The sequence below is a fragment of the Lagopus leucura genome, unplaced genomic scaffold (genome assembly GCF_019238085.1).
Source record: "Lagopus leucura isolate 7727_CA_CO unplaced genomic scaffold, USGS_WTPT01 Super-Scaffold_739, whole genome shotgun sequence".
NCBI classification, from domain to species: Eukaryota; Metazoa; Chordata; class Aves; order Galliformes; family Phasianidae; genus Lagopus; species Lagopus leucura.
The window spans coordinates 11,033,424-11,053,892 of record NW_024962255.1 but is presented as its reverse complement, the minus strand read 5'-3'; the positions used below and the strand labels follow the sequence as shown (position 1 = coordinate 11,053,892).

General features: G+C 53.4%; 1 protein-coding gene across 6 annotated transcripts in view; it reads left to right on the top strand.

Moving 5' to 3' along the window:
- ADAMTS14 (ADAM metallopeptidase with thrombospondin type 1 motif 14) overlaps positions 1 to 20,338 on the top strand; it is a 20,656-nt gene extending 318 nt beyond the window's left edge. Inside the window, exons 2-23 of one of the 6 annotated variants that reach the window (XM_042863213.1) lie at positions 287 to 696; positions 3,622 to 3,760; positions 4,566 to 4,756; positions 9,455 to 9,538; positions 10,627 to 10,783; positions 12,142 to 12,247; positions 12,358 to 12,501; positions 12,859 to 12,991; positions 13,145 to 13,258; positions 13,748 to 13,896; positions 13,989 to 14,164; positions 14,250 to 14,383; positions 14,559 to 14,682; positions 14,810 to 14,893; positions 15,044 to 15,064; positions 15,191 to 15,207; positions 15,328 to 15,493; positions 16,082 to 16,214; positions 16,380 to 16,587; positions 16,686 to 16,812; positions 17,069 to 17,179; positions 17,656 to 20,338. In XM_042863213.1, coding sequence (XP_042719147.1) covers positions 287 to 696; positions 3,622 to 3,760; positions 4,566 to 4,756; positions 9,455 to 9,538; positions 10,627 to 10,783; positions 12,142 to 12,247; positions 12,358 to 12,501; positions 12,859 to 12,991; positions 13,145 to 13,258; positions 13,748 to 13,896; positions 13,989 to 14,164; positions 14,250 to 14,383; positions 14,559 to 14,682; positions 14,810 to 14,893; positions 15,044 to 15,064; positions 15,191 to 15,207; positions 15,328 to 15,493; positions 16,082 to 16,214; positions 16,380 to 16,587; positions 16,686 to 16,812; positions 17,069 to 17,179; positions 17,656 to 17,960 — 3,233 coding nt within the window. In that variant the 3' untranslated portion in view covers positions 17,961 to 20,338. Of the gene's footprint in view, positions 1 to 286; positions 697 to 3,621; positions 3,761 to 4,565; positions 4,757 to 9,454; positions 9,539 to 10,626; positions 10,784 to 12,141; positions 12,248 to 12,357; positions 12,502 to 12,858; positions 12,992 to 13,144; positions 13,259 to 13,747; positions 13,897 to 13,988; positions 14,165 to 14,249; positions 14,384 to 14,558; positions 14,683 to 14,809; positions 14,894 to 15,043; positions 15,208 to 15,327; positions 15,494 to 16,081; positions 16,215 to 16,379; positions 16,588 to 16,685; positions 17,180 to 17,655 lie in introns of those variants that run through there. The other 5 variants (XM_042863212.1, XM_042863211.1, XM_042863210.1 and 2 more) reach the window with 5 other exon arrangements.
- The last annotated feature ends 131 nt before the right edge of the window (positions 20,339 to 20,469 follow it).

The following is a 20,469-nucleotide window of genomic DNA, read 5'->3' as shown; positions in this document are numbered from 1 at the left end:
ATCCATCCATCCATCCATCCATCCATCCATCCATCCATCCATCCATCCACCCACCCACCCACCTATCCATTCACTCACTTACCTATCCATTCACCCACCCATCCTTGCATTCGCCACCCGCTTGCCTATCCACCCATTCACCCACACACCCATCCGTCCGTTCACCCATCCATTCACTCACCCATCCTTCCAAACACCCACCCACTCATCTATCCGTTCATCCACCTGTCTGGTCACTCTGCCCCATCTTTCCCCCCGTCCTTCCACCCACCCACGTGTCCCGCAGAGCTCCTGCTGTCCGGCCAACTGAGCGAGTATGGCGTGACCGTGCCCTTCAGTGCCGACTGCCGCGGCCGCTTCCTCTCCCACGTGCTGTCAGGTGGCACAGCAACGACGGCCCCCACCGAAGCTCCCTGTCCCCCGACCCCAACCCGCCGCCGCCGTGGGGCCCACCATGCATCCTCCCAGCACGGTGCTGGCAGCCGTCCGCTCTACTTCAACGTCACGGTGCTGGGCCGCGAGCTGCACCTCCGACTGCGGCCCAACGCTGGCCTGGTGCCACCGCGTGCCGTGGCTGAGTGGCAGGAGGACTTTGGGTTGCGCCTGCGGCAGCCCCTGCAACATCACTGCCTCTTCACCGGCGATATCACCGGCGTGCCAGGTGGAGCCGTGGCCATCAGCAACTGTGATGGGCTGGTAGGTGTGGGCCCCCACACCATTGGGGTTCTTTGTGCTTTGGGTTGGGTGTCCCAACATGAAGAGCTTGGCGGGTCTGGATCAGGGGATACTGCCCTGTGGGTACCATGGCCCCTAGGGTGAGGGTGGCATTGCTGCTCCTTCCTCATCCAGACAGCATCCCTGCAGGTGCTCGGTTGCCATGGATGGGGCCCTGGGCAGCCTGGTCTGCTGGGGCGTACCCAGCCCACGTCAAGGGGTGGGGATGGGTAAGGCTTTATGGTCCCTTCCAACCCAATCATGCAGTGGTTCTATAGCTCTGCCCGCATGTCCCTCTCCCAAGCAAACCCATGCATCCTGCAGGCATTATTTTGAGGAGCATCCCCATGGTTTTGGTAATAGCTCACATATTTGGGCTTTCTGGTGGCCTTGGGGTGGCTGTGTGAGGGTGATCCAGCAATGCAGCAGCCCCGTTGCCTCTTCATCCCCACCACCCAACCTGCCTGTGGGGTTCTACTCTGAATATGCTTCAGGAGTTTATCCTCACTTTTCTACACCTCAAATCACTGCCCTTCGAACTTCCTCTGGGCCAATTTATTCCAATTTAGCTCTCCTTTTCCATGCCAGCATTTACTATTTCCTCTCGCTATCACTTCCCAGGTTGCACTTTGGTTGCTCTAAACTTCTCATTTTGCTTTTTTTTTTTCCCCTTGCTTCTTTTTTTATTGTTTTATTCTGGCAGTTCCGCAGCTGTTTTTGGCCGCTAGCACAAACAATTTGGCATTCCATTCTTTTTATACGGCGCGTGGTGTTACTCTACGAGCAGAAATGATAGAGCGGCAGGGCTAGAAATAAATACTCCGCGTCCATCCGGCAGTTTATTTTTTGCCAGCAGTTTGAGCTCATCATCCCCAGCTTTGGAAGCATCTCCTCTAAATGCAGCGAGGCTGGGAAACAGCAGAGAGTTCTCTGTGACCCAGAGCTCTCTGTGGCCAGTGAACTTGGATGCGGTTGAAAGCAGTGGGGATGTTTCCTCTGTCTCCAGCAAGCATCCAGTAGCACTGCTGCTGCGGTGGGAGCTGCTTTCTGCTGCAGGTTCTGATGCTGGGTGGCAGCTTTGGGGCTGTGTCCACTCTGAGTATCTTTGGCTCTCCTGGTTCCAACCTGACTGACTCGATTTGTGCTGGGCAGAGCATCCCCCCAGAAGCCACAAACCCTCCAGATGGCATTTTCTGCCCCATTTTGCAGGCTGGGGTGAAGGCAGTTAGCAGGGCACACTGCCCTGAACCTTCTCCCCACACGACCCCTGGCTGCGCGTGTTCCCGCAGTGCCGCTTTCTGGGACGGTTTGTTCAAATGAAGTGTGAAATGCGTAGGAAAAATCCATAGGCACGTCTCCGCTCCCCCCTTCTCTGATTCCCTGGATAGTTGGTGACTTTTTCCATGCTCAGGGTTTCCTGAGGATCCTGGGGAGTTTTATCCTTGGGGGGTGCTGGGGGTCCTGGGAGCGTGGGGGCAGCCCCCTTGCTCTGCCATATGGGCTCAGCGAGGAACTGGAGGAGAGCCTTCATCTTCCCCAGCCCTCTACATGCTGGCAGCAGTTGCTGTGCTGAGGGCTGCTTCCAAAAATATCAGTGTTTTCCCTTTTTTTCTGGTAGGGCTGACTTCAAAGAGATCTTCTCAAGCGCTGCGTCCCAATGGGGAATATCCTATGGGAAAGGCAGCAGCCCTGCTCTCTGTGTGCGGCGCCGGGCGGTGGGAAGCACTGGGCGCATTCACGCATGTGGAATCCTGGCATGCCGGCCGTGCTTGGGGCTGTGCCCAGGGCTGTGCCCTCAGGGCTGTGTGGTTCATGTTGGGCAGTGGGGTGGCCAACAGCTCACCTTGGTGGGGAGCTCTGAAATTTTATGTGAATTCTAAAATTCAAGCATCCTTCTGGACATTTGTGTTGTTTGTACCCTCAGTGGTAACGATGTCTGGCAGCTGTAAGCTTAAAAAAATGGGGCTCTCCATGGGGAGGGCTTCCTGCTTGGTATCTGAGGAGAGCAGGGACTGTGAACACAGTGCTCCGAATTCAAGGATCCCCCTGTCCCTATGGAGCAGAGATCCCAGGTGCCCTGTGCTGGGGCTGTGGCTGCCTGCAGGGTGGAAAGAAAGGATGCAGCATGGTATGCCAGGGTTCCTCGAGGAGGACCAAACCCACAGCAATCCTAGATCTGCTTCTAGGAGGAAATAAACAGCTGAGAAAAGCAAAGCGGAGCAGGAAATTTGCTGAAGCATAACGGAGCCAGGTTGGCTGATTCCATGGGAATGCGGTAACATGTCCATGATGCTCTGGTGGGTCCATGCTGTGCTGTAAAAATGTGACTGGGGAACTGATCTGTACATCCTGCCTACACTTGCCAGGATATGGGGAGAAGTGGGACTTGTGGCACTGCCCATTGTGTCACCAAAGGGATTCCCCTGTGTTAATCCCAAATGCTTCAGGGCAGAGATGGGCGGCATTCTTTTCCTTCCTCCCACAGCCATTGCAGCTGGGAATGGCCACTTCCCTTCTTGGTGGCCTGGGGGACAAGGACGTGTGTGGCGACAGCTGGGTGTCCCCTGGCACAGGGGATGCAGGGGAACTTGATAAGATGAGATGGATCTCTGGAGCCGTGTACAGATATAACCTGAAGTGTGGTCAGGGTTTTGGGATTGGTTTTTCTCTATCCATTTTTTTTTCTTTCCCCTACCCACAGAATAAATTAAGGTTCATCCACGTGCAGCTGGCTGTGAAGTCAGTCTGGTGCCATGCAGGGTCTGGCATTCAACGTTAGGTTATGGGGCAGCTTGGTAGGGAAGTGACCAAACGAGCCTATTTAGTCCCAGAAAAGAGTTGTGGGTATATAAATGGATGCAACATTCCCATTTTTCCTCTTTTTCCCTGTCTCCTTGCATCCTGCAGGCTGGCCTGATCCGGACGGACAGTGGTGAGTTCTTCATTGAGCCGCTAGAGCGCGGGCAGCAGGACACGGAGGCACGGGGCCGTGCCCATGTGGTGTATCCCCGCACAGCAGTCCAGCGTGGCTCCCCACAGTCCCCAGGTAGGGCTCCATGTGCCCCTGCGTTCTGTAAAGTACTTGGTTGTGCCAGGCTGGAGGTGGTCTGGGGAGAGGCATGCAGCCTGCTAGTGTCTGGGATGCCAGGACATGCCTGTCATCCACAGGAAGAGCTTGGCTTTGGCTTTGCAAGTTTCATGGCTTATTGTTGGGGGTGGATTTGGCACTTTCTGGGTCGTTTGAATCATAGAATCACAGAATCATTCAAGTTGGGAAAGCCCTCTCAGCCCACTCAACCCAACCCCACCTGTCCACTGCCCGTGTGCTTCAGTGCTACATCTCCGGGGCTCTGGAACACCTCCACAAGAGCATTCCCACCTCCTGCATTCTTACACTTCTGTGTCCTCATGCTGCCCTGCCTCTTCCCTTCTAAAATTTGCTTGCTCACCTTGTACTTTCCTCCTGGGGAGGAATCTGGAGTTTTGTGTATAAATTAAGGGCAGTAGGGTATTTGTAGGTGTTTGGGGTTAGGGTTGCTGGTAGGGTGGGGAAAGCAGGATGCTACAGCAAGGGGATGCTCGTTGTGTCTCTTCCATTAATCTGAGATGTTATCATTACAAGGGGGACTTCATTAGACATAGTACCCTTAAAGACATGGATCCAAAAACCCAATCCAAGCCTCATTATGTGGGGTGAACCACCACCAGCACATGTTCCCCAGCAGGCCCATCCTCATGGGCTCACTGGACCATAACGCAACCCCCTTCAAAGCTGTGCTGAGCCCCAAACGTGACCCTCAGCACTGGCTCTCCTCACCTCCTCTCCTCCTCCTGCCCCTCTCGGTGGTCAGGTGTGCACCTGGGTGAGCTCCCCAACTCCCTGGAGCGGCTGGCCGAGCGGCTGGGTGAAGCGGAGCGCCGGCGGCGGCATGCCAAGAGGGATGGCTACAACATCGAGGTGCTGCTGGCTGTTGACGACTCGGTGGTGCGCTTCCATGGGAAGGAGCACGTGCAGAACTATGTCCTCACCCTGATGAACATCGTAAGGCACTGCTGGGGGGTCCCCGGGAGTGGCTGTGGGGAGGGATTGCCGTGTTTCATTCTTAGGGCTGCAGGGTAAACCAGGCACAGGAGGGGTGTGCTGGTTTGCCACCTTTCAGAGAAAGTGTGAGCCTCCTCTGGGTGGGGATCCTCAGGGTGTTCTCAGTGCCATCAGCCCCAGATACATGAAGATGGAGAGGTTGAAGTTGGACTCAGTGATCCTTATGGTCCCTTCCAAGTTGGTATATTCTATGATTCTATGAAATTGCTTCTTTTACATAGCCCAATGCCTTCCCTGCAACCTTTTCTTCTCTGATGCTTTCCCCATGCTATGTATCGATGTGCAGGGTGGTGGGACTTCCAACACCATATCCACAAACTGCTTTTTGACAGTTTTTCCCCATTTTCCCATTGGCTCCTCCTGCACACAGAGGATGCTGTGGGGTCTTCTGTACTTGGGGTGCCGGAGATGAGCTCATTGCCCCTTTCCACCAGGGAACAAGGGCTGCCAGTATGCATCAAAAGGCGGTTTTCAGCCCCATTTCATGGTTTGGCGGCAGTGCTTTTCACCGGGGTGCCGACTGCTCAGATAAAGGCAGCGCCAGGGACTGGGAATTGAATGAGGAGGGTGGGAAGCTCTGCATCAATGAAAGGGGAAAAGTAACGTAATGCAGATAAATGCCTCCCTGGAGGTATTGCGTTGAGTGGGAGCAGGGCTGTTGTGGGACCCTGTGCACCACTAGGGTTTGTGCCCCACCGTTTGGGTAACTGCATGATGTGCTTGGTGTTTTCCCATTGTTTCGGGTTTCTAAGGAAACCCCATGAGTCAGAGCCAGGCTTTGACTTGTGCGTTCCCTCCAGCGCATTGGGAGTTCATTGTTTGTAGGGAAAAAGTGTTGCCCAGACCCCACATAAGAGGGATTTGGGGAAAGAGCAAAGATTCAGCTTTATTTTTAGCCTGGGGTTACCTAACTGCTGTGCTGAACAGGCAGAGATTCTCTTCCCTCCCCATGGAGCTTGCAAAATAAAAGTCAGCTCCGTGAGCCGCCTCCTTGCTGGCGATGCAATAACAACAGCAAATACCTCTGGTGTTGTTCTTACACATGCATGCGCTTTCCCCACCGTACACGGGCTCGTGTGGTTGGGATAGCACAGCCATTGCGTGGAGGCATGCGAGCGCAGGGCAAGCGGCTGAAGATGACTTGGCTGCCCTGCCCGCGAGACCTGGGATTTGGAAACGTCAGCGATTCTGCACGCCTGGCAAATTCTTCTCGTGCTCTCTTTGTGTTTGCCTTCCCTCAGGAACGGGGGAGTCTAGACGGCTGCGGGGTGGCTTGCGGTGGGAGCGGGGTCCTGGCGCTGTGCTGCACTGCTGCTGCTGCCCCCCCCGGCGTGCTGCAGGCTGCAGGCGGTGTGCTTGATGCTTTGCCTCCAGCCCGTGGCTGGACTGTGTTTTTAGTGTCTTCTGCAATATATCTCTCTTAAATGAAGCTGGAGAGCTTCCTTTCCAGATGATGGCAGTACACAGGCTGGCATCTGACCCTGTTAGGTAAGGAGCTCTGCATGCCAGTTCTTCCACTGCACAACAGGTATTTTCTGGAGGGCTTTTCTCCCAAAGCGCTGACAGCCTGCTCCTTATCTGCTTTCTGAATCAGCTGCAGAGGTTGCTGTGGAGTCGTAGAATGGTTTGGGTTGGACGGGACCTCAAAGCCGATCCAGCTCCAACTTTTGCTGTGGGCTGGTTGTTCCCCATTAGATCAGGGCCCCATCCATGGCCATGGGCATCTCCAGGGGATCCACAGCTCTCAGCAGCAGTGCCAGCACCTCACTGCCCTCTGAGTAAATAATTTAGTCATAACATCTAACCTAAATCTCCCCTCTTTTAGTATAAAGTCATTCCCCCTTGTCCTGTCACCACATAAAAAGGTCTATCCCCATACTGCTTATATGCTCTCTTTTAGTACTGGAAAGCTGCAATGAGGTCTCTCTGAAGCCTTTTCTTCTCCAAGCTAAACAAACCCATTTCCCTCAACCTTCCTTCACAGGAGAGGTGCTCCAGTCCTCTGGTCTTCTTAGTGGCCCTCCTCTGGACCCGCTCCAACAGCTCTGCATCCTTCTTGTGCTGGGGGCTCCAGGCCTGGACACAGTATTCCAGATGGGGCCTCAGAAGGGCAGAGTAGAGGGGGACAGTACTCTCCCTCTCCCTGCTGCCACTCCTGTGTTGATGCAGCCTAAGATACCCTTGGCCTTCTGGGCTGCAAGAGCACTCTGCTGGCTCGTGTCCAGCTTTTCATCCACCAGGACTCCCAGGTCCTTCTCCGCGGGGCTGCTCTCAAGTTCTTATCTAAATCCATATGCATATCTGAGGTTTTCATGACTGAAGTGTAACACCTTGCATTTGATCTTGTTAAACCTCACTCAGGCCTGTCCAGGTTCTTCTGGATGGTGTCTCTTCTATTGCATCAACTGCACCACTCATCTTGGTGTCATTGGCGAACTTGCTGTGGGTACACTTGATCCCACTGTCTGTGTTGTTGATCATGACATGATCAAATCACGTCCCTGCTCAGGACATGATTTAGCGGAGGGTTGTTAGAGTTAGGGTAGTATGGTTAAGTTGTAGCTGAACTCAATTATCTTTAAGGTCTTTTCCAACCTGAGTGATTCTATGATTCTGTGGTAAAGATGCTGAAGAGCACTGGTCCCATGACGGACCCCTAAAGGATACAACTCCTGACTGGAGTCCACCTGGACATAGAGCCATTGACTACAACCCTCTGGCTGTGACCATCCAACCAACTATCCACCAAATAGTCCAGCCTTCAAATCCACATCTCTCCAATTTAGAGTTAAGGATGTGGTGCAGAACCGTCTCAAGTGATGCATTAAGCAGGGCTGGACTGGGGATTTGGTTATCTGTTTTTCTCAGCTGTTTGCTGCATTCAAGAGGTGGCAGGCGTGGGCTTCTCTTACCTCTGCATAGCCCTGGGCCGCTGGTGATCACATGGCTGCATTAATGCTGGCTCATGCTGGGTTCAGGAATGGACTGAGTCAAACAGAAGCCTGCTGTCAGTCCTGGGCCTCACAAAGCTCTCATGTCGCCTGGAAAATCGTCTGGATCCATGCGGCATCCACAGCCATTGTTCAAGTGGAAGCTTACAGGGAAAAGGGGGAAAAAAAACGAAGGGAAAAGAATTGTAAACCTGGCTTCTGTTTATAATGTTAATTGTAATATTCATCGTGGAAGAGCCAAGGGAAGTTAGTTCCCTTTCTCACTGCTGGATCACTTGCAGGATGCTGTGATATTCATGCTGTTGTGTTGTGTCTTCATCTCGGGCTTTGTCTGCTGCTCTGCAACACGATTGTGTCCTCCCGTGTGCCTCCCAGGTGTGAGGAGAGCAATCCCAGTAAAACCTGAAGTAAAGCCAAGATGGTTCAAATCAGTGATGGTTTCTTGAAGTCCTGGAGTCCTTCTCCTCCTGATTGTAGAATTGTTACAGTTGGAATAGATGACTAAGATCACCAAGCCCAAATGTCAGCTCATCACCACCATGCCTGTTAACCACAGAAAGTCATAAATTCACAGGCTGTCCCTCTTGTTTTTCTGCTGAAGGGCTGGAGAGCTTATTAATTTTGACCATACATCTTCAGAATATGGGGTGGTGAGTGTTAAAGGATGGATGTTGCTGTTTGCTGTTAGCGTATTTGAGCAGAAGAGGTATTTGTGAAAGGAAGATCAGAGAGAAGTTCCATTAAAGACTGCCCTTTCAAACCTCTTTCTTCCCAAAATGCAGAAAAAGAGGGCAATAGCTCATGATTTCCTCTGCAAAGTGATCTCTATTGGCAGCGCTGATGTATGTGTTACCGTACTGACTCACAAGCCCTCCCTGTTCTCTGTGCTTTGCTGTTTCCTTCTGCGGATTGTTCCCAGGGTTTTGAAGCAGTAGGTCAGATTTGACTCACCGGGACAACAGCTGAGTAATACCCTTGCTTTGATAAGATCAATTTTTTTCTTCTTCTTTTTTTTTTTTTAAAAATTATTCCAACTGCAAGAACATGACATCCCCAAGCATTTCCTTGTATCCACCAAGCGCTGCAGCTTGCTGTGGGATGCTCTGTGGTGGAGGGGGCCCCATTGGAAAGGCAGCCACTCTTGTTGGTGCTGGTGATGTCACTGAACATCAGATTCCCCCGATTCCTGGGAAATGTTGCTTTTTTGGCTGGTCTGCTCTGTGGTTTTTAAAGCACAACAAGAACAAAGCCAGCTGGAGGTGGGAGGAGGGAGATGCGGTCTTTGCACCTGGTCTTTGAAAGTGGGAGAGGAGTGAGAGCATGCAGGGCTGGACCTAGCTGGGGAGCAATGCTTGTTGCCAACCAGTGTTGGGGTGTGCATGCTTATATGTGAAGATAAACATCTCCGTGCTGGCCTCTGCACTGCAGGCACCTTCCTGCGGGTTATGGGTCAGGCACCCTGGATGAGCAGTATATAGGACCCATGTCAGCTCCACCGCCCAAGAATTTCCTTGGAAAGCCACAAGATGATTGTTTTAAGCCATTCTTCCTGCCAGGCATGGGATGGGTCGTTGGTGGGAGGATGCTGAACGCAGGAGCGTGGAGAGCAGCAGGGACCAGGGGCTGCCTTGCTAGCTGTAAAGGTCTCAGACCCTCCTCTGCTTTATCTTTTTCTCTCATTCTTCAGGTGGATGAAATTTACCACGATGAGTCCTTGGGTGTTCACATCAATATCGTGCTGGTCAGGATGATCATGGTGGGGTACCGTCAGGTAAGGGCAGCACCAGGCACTGGGACACAGGAGAGTTTGTTGTTTCTTAGATTGCTCTTTGGTTTTGAGCCAGAAGGTTTCCTATAGAACAATGCAATTTGCTGCGCATTTCATGGCAAGCCCCTACACTGCACAAAGTGCTCTAGGAAGAATGCTAACAAGCCCAATGCGCTAATATCTGTGTGTGGTCCATGAATCAGCCCCAGTGGATGTTAGAGAAAAGCCCTGATTGTTTCTGCTTGGCCAGAAGAAACAAAATGCATCCTAGAGACCTGGCGATGGTTCTCGAGAGTGCGAGGATGAGAACAGAGGCAGTCTCGTTTTTGGCAAATCCTGGCTGAGAGGAACATCACTGCTGGGCGTGGAAGCCAACAGCGTGTCTGGCTTCCTCCCAGCAGTCCATGCTTGGGGCTAGAGGATGATGTGATGTGTGAAGAAGAAGGTGGGATGAGGGCTTGGGGGCTGCGGTCAGGGTGATTTAATCATTGCAAAACCCTGCGCTAGAGGCAGCTGGTGTGGCCGGCTTTGTCATTGTTTAAGTTTGGGGAAGATGTGGAAACCTTGTGCAGATGTTTGGATCTGGGTGAGGTCCCAGGCCACCAGTGTTTGATGTTTCCTGAGAACGTTCTGGGAGATGACGTGGTGCAGGCAGCACAGCACAGCTGACTCTGCTTCTGCACTGAGTTCTGGCTGAGGTTGCCACTGCTCTCAGGAAACCCTACTGCTTGGGCCTTTTGTCTCTGCCTTGCACTTGGCAGGATAAAAACTGCCGTGGCTCCTTACGGGAAGAGCAGCGTTTCTGACCCTTCTTCAGCTCCTGAGCTCAGCAGATGCCTGCCCACCAGGTAGAGAGGAGATTGTCATGAGTGTATCTTTGCAAAATGGTCATCCTGAACAAAAACTGAAGATATTGAAGATGTTTTGTGCTGGAGTCTCCAACCCTGTTGTTCACTGCAAGGCTGAAAAATGCTGAGCATCAGCATCTTGCTAAGGAGCCAGAGCAGGAATCAGAATGCTCATTGCTTTCCAGTACGCTGAGCTCCTCGATTTTATTTTATTATATTTTGATTTCTTGCTTCTTTTCCCAGTCAGTCAGCCTGATCGAGCGTGGGAACCCGTCCCGGAGCCTGGAGCAGGTGTGCCGCTGGGCTCACGCACAGCAACGCTCCGACCCTGATCACGCCGAGCACCATGACCATGCCGTGTTCCTCACCAGGCAAGATTTTGGTCCTGCAGGTATGCAAGGTACTGTATTAATCTCGGTCATGTATGTGCAGTTTTCCAGGGGAGAGCCAGCAAGGGAGCTTGTTGGGGACCTATAGAACCTGGCTCTGTATGGGTCACTGCGACCGAGTTGTTGTGTTTTTCTGAAGCTTTCTGGCCAAATGACTGTGCCCCAAGGCAGTGGTGAGGGGACGTTTTTTGGCATATGGGCAAGAGTCTGGAAGATGTAGTGCTGCGGGGTTTACCAGTGGGTTTTTCCCAGGAGGTGGCTGAGGCTCCCCTCCAGCTGTTCAGCGCCAGAAGGACCAGCGCTATCTGCATCCTCACACTGCGCAGTGTTGCGGTTTGGAGCCTCATTGCTCTCCTCTGCTGAGCCAAGCCGAGCCCTGGGGAGCCTGTATAAACTTCTGGTGCTGGCAGCAGCTCGCGGTGTGGAGGGGAGCAGCGGTGGCCAGCACTGAGTAATCTTGGAAAGCTGATGCAATTCTGGCTTTCTGCATTACGAGAAGCTGGAGCAGGAGCTGCCTCACATGTGGGCACTGTCTTGCCATGGATAACACTGGGGCAAGAGGTGGTCAGTGTGGGATGACTGGTGTGAAAGCCACATGGAGCTGGAAAGGTGCTGAGCTGGTCTTTACCAACTACATGTTTTTCAGGTACTTCTTGTCACTGCTGAGAACTGTTTCCTTCTTCCAGTTCTCACCCGGGCCTTCATTTTGGATATCAGTGTCCTTTCTGTGCCTCTTCATCCCATTCCCCTGCCAGACACTGACAATCTCCATGGTTGGGACATTATCCCATTTTCATTCTAGACAAAATATATTCCCTCTCGTCCAGAAAACTTTCCACGTCGTTGCTCTTTCTTGTGGAAAGTTTCATGGAAAAAAAAATCTTTCAAAATGTCTTATCCAGGATTTGACTCATTGCTGTGCGGTTAAACCCAATTACCCACTTCTCTTTCTCAAGCCCCCTAGCTTGACTTTTGCTTTCCTTTTGACTGTGGAGCATCAAACACTGTCTGCTCAACTGCTGTTGACCTTGGGGCTCTTCCAGATGGCCTGCATTGGCGGGATGGGTGATGGATGGCTTGGGATCCTCCTGTCCTCTCCCCCTGTCTCCTGCTGAGCCCAGCCTTCCTCTCAGCTCACCCTCTGCCTTCATTCGAAATGCTGTGGCAGAATTACTCAGGGTGATCTTGCCCTGCTTTGGCCAGAGCTCCTTGGGGCCCACGAGTCCTTCCTTTGACAGTTTCCCGTCCCTCGATGCCAAGAAGGGTAGTATGAATTATGACAGGCTCTTGCTTGTCCCTTTATTTTTTTTGCCTATCTCAAAAGTCATCTCTTCCCTCTTCTCCCCTCTCCTTCCTTCACTTTCTGCAGGCTATGCACCAGTGACGGGGATGTGCCACCCTCTCCGCAGCTGTACCCTCAATCACGAGGATGGCTTCTCCTCGGCGTTTGTGGTGGCCCATGAGACCGGCCACGTGTAAGTGATGGGAATGGAGCCGGCACAGCGCTTGGCCAAGAGGGCTTCCCACACCCTTCCTGGGGTGCCAAATCCCACGGGCAACTTGATTTGCTGTCTTTTTCTGACAGGTTGGGCATGGAGCATGATGGCCAGGGCAACCGCTGTGCTGATGAGACAAGTATGGGCAGCATCATGGCCCCGCTGGTCCAGGCTGCCTTCCACCGCTACCATTGGTCCCGCTGCAGCAAGCAGGAGCTCAACCGCTACATACAGTAGGTTGCTTCCTTCCCATTCCCTTTCCAAAAGGCAATAGAAGCACACCAGAGTGGTTTTGTGTGTCAGTGCCATGGAGAACACCAGTGAAGCCTGAAGATGGAGTGGGTCATTGGGTTGCTCTTTGCTGCTGATGTGCAAGCACACAGTGGTTGACAACCCTGCCCATGGCAAGAGGGGTTGGAACTGGATGATCTTTAAGGTCCCCTCCAACCTAAGCCTTTTTATGATGCTATGATTTTATGAAACACATTTTGTGGCAGTGGGTAGCTTGTGTTGGGATTCAGAGGACTGGGATTTCTGAGATGGGACTTGAGAGAAGGAGGGAAATCCCCTGTCTCTGCCCCATCCTGCAGTTCCTACGACTGCCTGCTGGATGATCCCTTTGAGCACCAGTGGCCCTCGCTCCCTGAGCTGCCGGGCATTAACTACTCCATGGATGAACAGTGCCGCTTTGACTTTGGTGTGGGCTACAAGACCTGCACAGCAGTGAGTATAGTCCCTGTGCTGCCACTTTGCTGCTGTCCAGTCTCTGTCACCTTGTCCTGTGCCCACCAGGAGCCTGGGGCCTTCTCCTGCCTTGAGAGTAGGCTCCCTGTGGGGCAGGACGATACCAACACCAATATCCTGCTTGCTTTGCAGTTCCGTACTTTTGACCCCTGCAAGCAGCTGTGGTGCAGCCATCCAGACAACCCTTACTTCTGCAAGACCAAGAAAGGGCCCCCCTTGGATGGCACTGAGTGCTCCTTGGGCAAGGTATCAACTGCACTCTCCCCTTTTGGGCTGGGTTCCAGAGCCCACTGTGTTTTTTTTTGTATATTCCATGCTTGAAGATGTCATTCCTTATTTCTCCCTCCAGTTGCCCAGCATGGCTCTGATGAGGACTTTGTTCTTTCTGAACTCTCTGCCCTTTCAGCACTCCTTTGGTTTTATAACACAGAGAGATGGTGTGATTGTGTGTCCAAGCTCATGATGTCATCAAGTTTACTTCAGGCTCTTAGCATGCCCATTAGCACAGTGTTAAAGTGCGAGTACTGACTAAGGAAGGGCTCACAGCTTTGGAGACGAGAGGATAAGAAGCCAGGAGATGTGGAAATCTGGATGTTGGGTGCAAATTAAATTGTTTGGAAGTTTCATGCCAGCTGCCTGGGCTGTCCCCTACCAGCAGTGAGATGCCCCCCATGCTGGTTCAGTCCTGGACCCAGGCGTGATTCAGGATGAACCCCCACTTCTTTTCTTTTCTAGTGGTGCTTCAAGGGTCACTGCATCTGGAAGACATCAGAACAGCCCTACAGCCAGGATGGCAGCTGGAGTTCGTGGTCCAAGTTTGGCTCCTGCTCCAGGACGTGTGGTGGTGGTGTGCGCTCACGCAGCCGGAGCTGCAGCAACCCGCCGTACGTTCAGCCTCACTGAAGCGGAAGGTGCACCTTGCACTGGCAGCATCCCTGCTCCTCTGATGCCTTCACCCCCTTGTTTTATTTTCCAGCCCAGCTTACGGTGGGCGCAACTGCCCAGGAGCCACCTATGAGCATCAGGTGTGCAACAGTGAGGAATGCCCAGGGCCCTATGAGGATTTCCGTGCCCAGCAGTGCTCCAAGCGTGACTCGTACTACACCCACCGTGACAGCAAGCATGCCTGGCTGCCCTATGAGCATCCCGACGGTGGGTGCCATCCCTCGGCACCTGCTGCAGGTTGGGGACCTGAAGGTGACAGCCAGCTTGCTGGTTTACTTTCTGCTTTGCCCAGACGCTCAGAAGTGCGAGTTGATCTGCCAGTCCGAGGGGACAGGGGATGTGGTATTCATGAACCAGGTTGTTCACGATGGAACCAGGTGCAGCTACCGGGATCCCTACAGCATCTGCGTCCGGGGCGAGTGTGTGGTAAGGAGCTGACCCTGACTGGGAAGAAGCTCTTGCATTCTCTTCATCCACACCCTATGGGGTTGGGAATGAAGCCCAGAGACCGACCTGGTGTACAGTGTGGGGCTGAGTGCATGGTGATGCCGCAAGTGTGGGGCCATGACCTTGTTTGCCTTCTCTTCCCCTGGGGTGACAGCATGTTGGCTGCGACAAGGAGGTCGGCTCCCTGAAGCAGGAGGACAAGTGTGGGGTCTGTGGGGGTGACAACTCCCACTGCCGGACGGTGAAGGGCACCTTGGCCAAGACCCCAAAGCAGCTAGGTGAGGAAGCTGTGCGCAGTCTCACGGCAGCACCCCTAAGAGGCATTGTCTAGGGGAACCAACCGCTTCCTGCCCCTCTGTTTCTGAAAGCTTTCTCCCCCCTTCCTCTGTCTACTTTGTCATCCAGGGAGTGTTCTGAAGATGTTTGAGATTCCAGCAGGGGCAAGGCACGTGCAGATAGAGGAGATGGAGCCAGCATCCCACAGCATTGGTGCGTCCCACCAATAGGTGGCTTTTGGAGCAGTTCAGGCTGAGCGCTGGGAGCAGCAGAGCAGGGGACCTATGGGAGGCACTGCTATGTTGATGGTGCTTCCCCTCTGGGGGGGATCAGAGACTTACTTGAAGTATTTCTTTCCTGCAGCTGTTAAAAATCAAGCTACAGGTAACTTCATCCTTAACGCCAACGGTCAAGAAACCACCAGCAAGGTGTTCATTGAGATGGGCTTGGAATGGGAATACACTGTGGAACAAGGCAAGGAGAGCCTGAAAACCAGTGGCCCTCTGCAAGAGGCCATCAGTGTTCTGGTGAGTGGCCATCACCCAATGGTGGGAGGTGATGGGTGGCTTAAGAAAGGGTGTTTTAGCATGGGCATCACTTATGCTTCATTCCTTGCACTCCTTCCCTGCTTCTCTTGCTGCCTGCAGCTCATCCCCAGGGAGGAGGCGGTGAGGAGCAGCCTGATGTACAGGTATATCATCCATGAGGACCTGCTGCCGCTCATTAGCAACAACAATGTCCTGCTGGAGGAGATGGACTCCTACGAGTGGGCCCTCAAGAGCTGGTCTCAGTGCTCAAAGGCATGTGGAGGAGGTACTTTTTCCTTTGTATTGTAGTTACCATGTGCTCTTGTGAGGCTGACTGGGCACGCTGATCATTGCTCTGTGCTGAAATAAATGAAAAGGCTTTAGTGAGCTTTGCTGGCTCTTGCTGCTTTCCTTGCTGGCATGGGTGCTGGAAGATTTTGGGACTCATGGAGATGGAAGCCGAGCCCTCGTTGGCTCTGCTGACCTTGCTGCAGCCGAGCTGCCTGCAGGGTGACAGACAGTTCATGTTTTACGCTAGCTTAGCCCCAATCTGCTCTGCTCCCAGGCAAGCACCATTCACTTGGCAGAGCGCAGCAGCTCTTTGGCTGCACTTGCTGCATGCTGCTTGTTCTTCCTGGCTGTAAAAATGTGGCTGAGTTCCTCCAGTCCACCCTACCTGCCCGTGGGTGGCTTTGGGGAGGAAGCCCTGGGTCTGCTCAGCCCTTGAGCCTCTCTCTGCTCACACCCCTGTGAGTATCCCCTGAGCGAGTCATGGCAGTGTGCTTGGGTTCCCTGGAGCTTTGGGGACCCATCCTGGTTGGGCTGCAGGAAGACAGGGAGTGGGAGAATCCTGACGCTACCCCCTGCTTCCCAGGCATCCAGTACACCAAGTACGGCTGCCGGCGAAGGAGCGACAACCGCATGGTGCATAGGAACCTGTGCGATAACGGCAAGAAGCCCAAGCCCATCCGGCGGCGGTGCAACTTGCAGGAGTGCTCCCAGCCTACGTGAGTCCCTCAGAATGGGTGGGTGGTTGGATGGATGGGTGGATGGATGCTCCCATCCCACCCTGCTGTGCAATTTCAGCTGCAATTTGCCCTACAGGGACCTTCCCCTCTCCTCCTCTCCCCTTCCTCCCCCCCGCCACTAACGCTGTCCCCAACCCCTTGCAGCTGGGTGGCTGAGGAGTGGAGTGCCTGCAGCAAGTCCTGCGGCAAGCTGGGACTGCAGGTGCGGGCCGTGCAGTGTGTGCAGCGCCTGCGGGATGGCACCAACCGCACCCTGCATGCTAAGTACTGCAGTGCCGAGCGGCCCGAGACCCGCCGGCCCTGCAGCCGCCTGCCCTGCCCGGCACAGTGGAGGACGGGTGCCTGGTCGCAGGTAAGTGATGTGGGGATGGGGCTGCGTGTTCGTCTCAGAGCTGCTTATGGGGGTGCCTGGCTGTCACCCACATGCCGTGTTTCTCTCCCTGGGCGCAGTGCTCAGCCAGCTGCGGGGACGGTGTGCAGCAGCGGCAGGTGGTCTGCAGGGGTGAGGAGAGCGGAGGGCGCTGCCATGGGGACAAGCCAGAGGCCGTCCGGGGCTGCCACGTGGCTGTCTGTCTGGGTGAGAGAGAGGGTGTGGGGACAGCCTGTGGTATGGGCTCGCTGCAGGTGGCTGCAGATTTTCTCTCAGATTGGTGACGACTTGAGCAAGGGTAGAATGGAGGTGGGCACTCTGGAGTTAACAGCTAGATTATTTTTGGGTAGCCAAGCAGACATTTCCCAAATGACCTTGTTTTTAAGAAAATATCTAAAAAAGTCACCAGAAGTACACCTTTAAGGTATTTCAAGTGCCTCCATACATGGTGCTCTCTCTGCAGGGAAGCCCTCTGGCATCACCGCCAGTGCCAATGCTAGTGACCACATCACACCTGGAGGGCAGTGGGAGCCCCGGGAGAGGCCCCAGAACCCTGTGAGCAAGATCTCCTCCAGTAAGTGCCCCAACATACAGCCCCATCCCTGCACTGTTCATCTCAGACTAGGGGCACATCCTCCACTGTGCCGGGCAGGGCAGGTGGCTGCAAGGCTGGTGGATCTCAGGTGTCTCAAGCACACATTGCATGGCCTGTGTCTGCAGCTCAGCTTGCTGCCATCTTCCTGCAAGTGTTAGGGGGAAGGAGGTATCCTGCAGCCCGTTTGGGGTGAATGTAACCTCATCCAGCCTCCTATGGTGCACAGCCTGGCGCCAGGTTGCCACCTCGTGGAGTTGGGGATCCACCACAGCTTCCATCCTGGGACTGACTTGATGCTCCAGCTCCTTCACCTCTTCCATCCAAGCATTGCCAAAATTGCTGCAATGGGGCAAAGAGCACGGTTAGCACTGGTGCCTGGTGCCCTTGTGGGAGGTGAATACCACTGTGACCGCATGTGCTCACTGATGCTCTGTCTCTGCTTTGTTTCTCTCCAGGGGAGCCCTGCCTCGGGGACAAATCCATCTTCTGCCAGATGGAGGTCCTGGCACGCTACTGCTCCATCCCTGGCTACAACAAGCTCTGCTGCGAGTCCTGTGGCAAGAAAGTCTCCGTCACTGCCTCACCCACCGGCACCCCCATGGGGACCTTTGTGGGGATCCCCAGTCCTACTGACCCCAGCTCCTCTGTGCAGGGGACACCTGGTGCTGACCCCACCACTGCAACTCTCAGGGAGGTCCCAGTCCCGAGTGAGTCATCTGTGGGGACAGAAGGTGAGGGGGGGGGGCAGGCAGCCAGGTAACCCCGCATGACCCCTCAGCTGGAGCCGTTCTCCTCCATCCTCCTTCTCCATCTCCTTTTCTCCCACTTCAGCAGTGGCTTTCCTGGGCAGCCAGGTTTGGAAATGACCTGGCCCTCTCCAAAATTCCTGGGGAAACTGCTGTTTTCTCGTGATTTTCATTTCCCGTCTCCCAGCTGTGGCATTTTTTTTTGGCAGTGCCACAAAGGAAAAAAAGGTCAAATGGAGCAAAAAGCAGCTTGGCTGCTCTAGACAGGGTTCTTACCTCCATGTGTGGCTCAGAGCCCCGGGCCATGAGGCATGGGCCACCAACTTCCAAGGTGCTAAACTGGGGGCTTTAAGGTTGCCTTTTCCTCTCCCTCTAAGCAGTAAGATAGGAGAGGATTGGAAGGAGGACCCTGGCTCTTTGGCCAGCCACTGCCTCCTCCAGGTACCGGCACATTTGTCGTGGTGCTCACAGAGACCCAGCTTTGGGTAGGAGCATGAGGTTGCTCAGGAAGCTTGGGTCTCCCTTCAAAACCTCTCTTCTGTGACCTCTTTTAGGATGACCAACCACAGCACGAGCAATAAGGACAAGGCCAAAGACCAAAACCAGGGTTTCCAAAATGCCTGTCACCCAGCGGTGACTTTTCAGCCAATAATGCCCTTGGCCAGCTTTGTACTAATACCAACTTCTGGCATCCCCAGGACCATGACCCTCTTCTTCCATATGCCCAGTGTCTGTGGAGAACCAAGGTGTGTGGAGATCCGTGGGGAAAACCAGGAAGCCCAAGTGCCGGGAGGGATGCCACCGTGTCCCCAACATCATGCTGAGCTCAGCTCTAAGAAGAGCACCAAAGGGTTAGGGTCACGGCTATGCTGGAGAGCTGCCCTCTTGCACCTCCACCTTTTGTCCCATGGTGGGAAAAGGGTTGGGATTAACGCCATTAAAAATATTGTGCCGAGTACTAGATACATGCACAGCACTTTAGAAGAATAGGGCTCTATGCAGCTTGCAGGGGAACTGGACCTCAGCTGAGGACGCTTTGCCCCTCCATGGGCTGTGGGTGCTGGTAGGGACGAGGCTCTGGGCTGCTGAGGTAGATCTGAGGAGGGCCAGGCAGATGTTGTGAGGTGTGCATGGCTTGGTGCACCTGAGGCAGTGATGGTGTTGCCTTCCTGGCTGCATGAGAGGCAGGATGAGCATCTCTAGAGCAGTGAGCGTGTTCTTCAGTTCTGGGGATGCCTCAAATCCATTTTTTCCTTGCCTGGGAGTACAGGTGTTGGGCACACCTTCCTTTTGTGTCAGGAGAACAGAGTGGGAGGCTGAGGACAGGATGGTGGGTGGACAGAAGGCTCTATTTTTGGTGCTCAGTTTCTAAGAAGGAAGCCCACAAAGAGCATATGCAGGGAACTGCTCCTTTGTTCTTCACTATCTCCAGTTCACTTTCCAAACTCAGCTATAATTCAACAGTGGTTCTATGCATGTCCAGGGCTTGCTGATGAGGTGGCCAGAGTGTTGGGCATGCCCCATGAGCAGCACAATGGCTTTAGGATGCGCTGCTTTTGGGATGAGTGATCTGCAGTGCCATTAGTGCATGAGCAGAGCGCTGCATCCACAACATACGTGGTGCTGGGAGATGTTTGAGGCTAGAGCATTTCATGTTGGCATGCAAGCCCCCATCACCCTTTGCTGGTGCTACCAAATGGTACCAAAAGAGCCGAAGGGATGTTAAGGTGCTCCTGCCCCACATCACTCCTAGTCTTGAGGCAGGATGACCCGAGTGCTGCATTAAGTGGATGCCATGAGAGATGGAATGGAGCCCCGTGTCTGAGCCAGCAACCAGCACACCTCATATCCTGCCGCATCTCATGCCCCTCACAGGGCCCTCCTCTGGGAGTGCCAGCATTTATTTATTGTGCCAAAGATAATGCTTCACTGCAGGTGCTGTTTACAATCCCAGGAGCCTGCAGAGCAGGGCAGGAGAATGCACAGATCTCTCCTGCAGCTTCAGCAGCTGTGTCAGTACAGGATTGTAATGTCTGCAGTGTGCAGCATGCATGCATACTCACCCAGCCTCCAAAAAGTCGTCAGCTACACTCCTGTGTTTGATGCTGTCCTGGGCATTATGGCTTTCTTTCATTAGTTTTTGCGGTGGTTCATTGCTGTATGGCAGAGGAGGTTGGTGCCTTAGGGCTGCCTCAGCCTTGCTACCATGGAGGCGTTGGTGCAGGGCTGCTGTGTGCCAGTGGCATTCTCCCAGTCATGCAGAGGCTGCAGCATGCAGCATGCCCACTTCACCTCACACCATGCTGCCTACCTCCTTGGTCAGCACTGCAATGTGTAAAGTTTTGTACATACCAGATTCAGAGCTTTTTAACTTTTAATATTTATTAATTTTGTTGGGTTCAATTTTTTTTTTTTTTTTTTTTTTTTTGAACTCTAACATAATGTAAAGAAAAAAGAAAAAGAAAAAAATCCACATCACTGTCTATTTCTGTTGATTTATTTAGAGTGTGGGAATAGTATGGT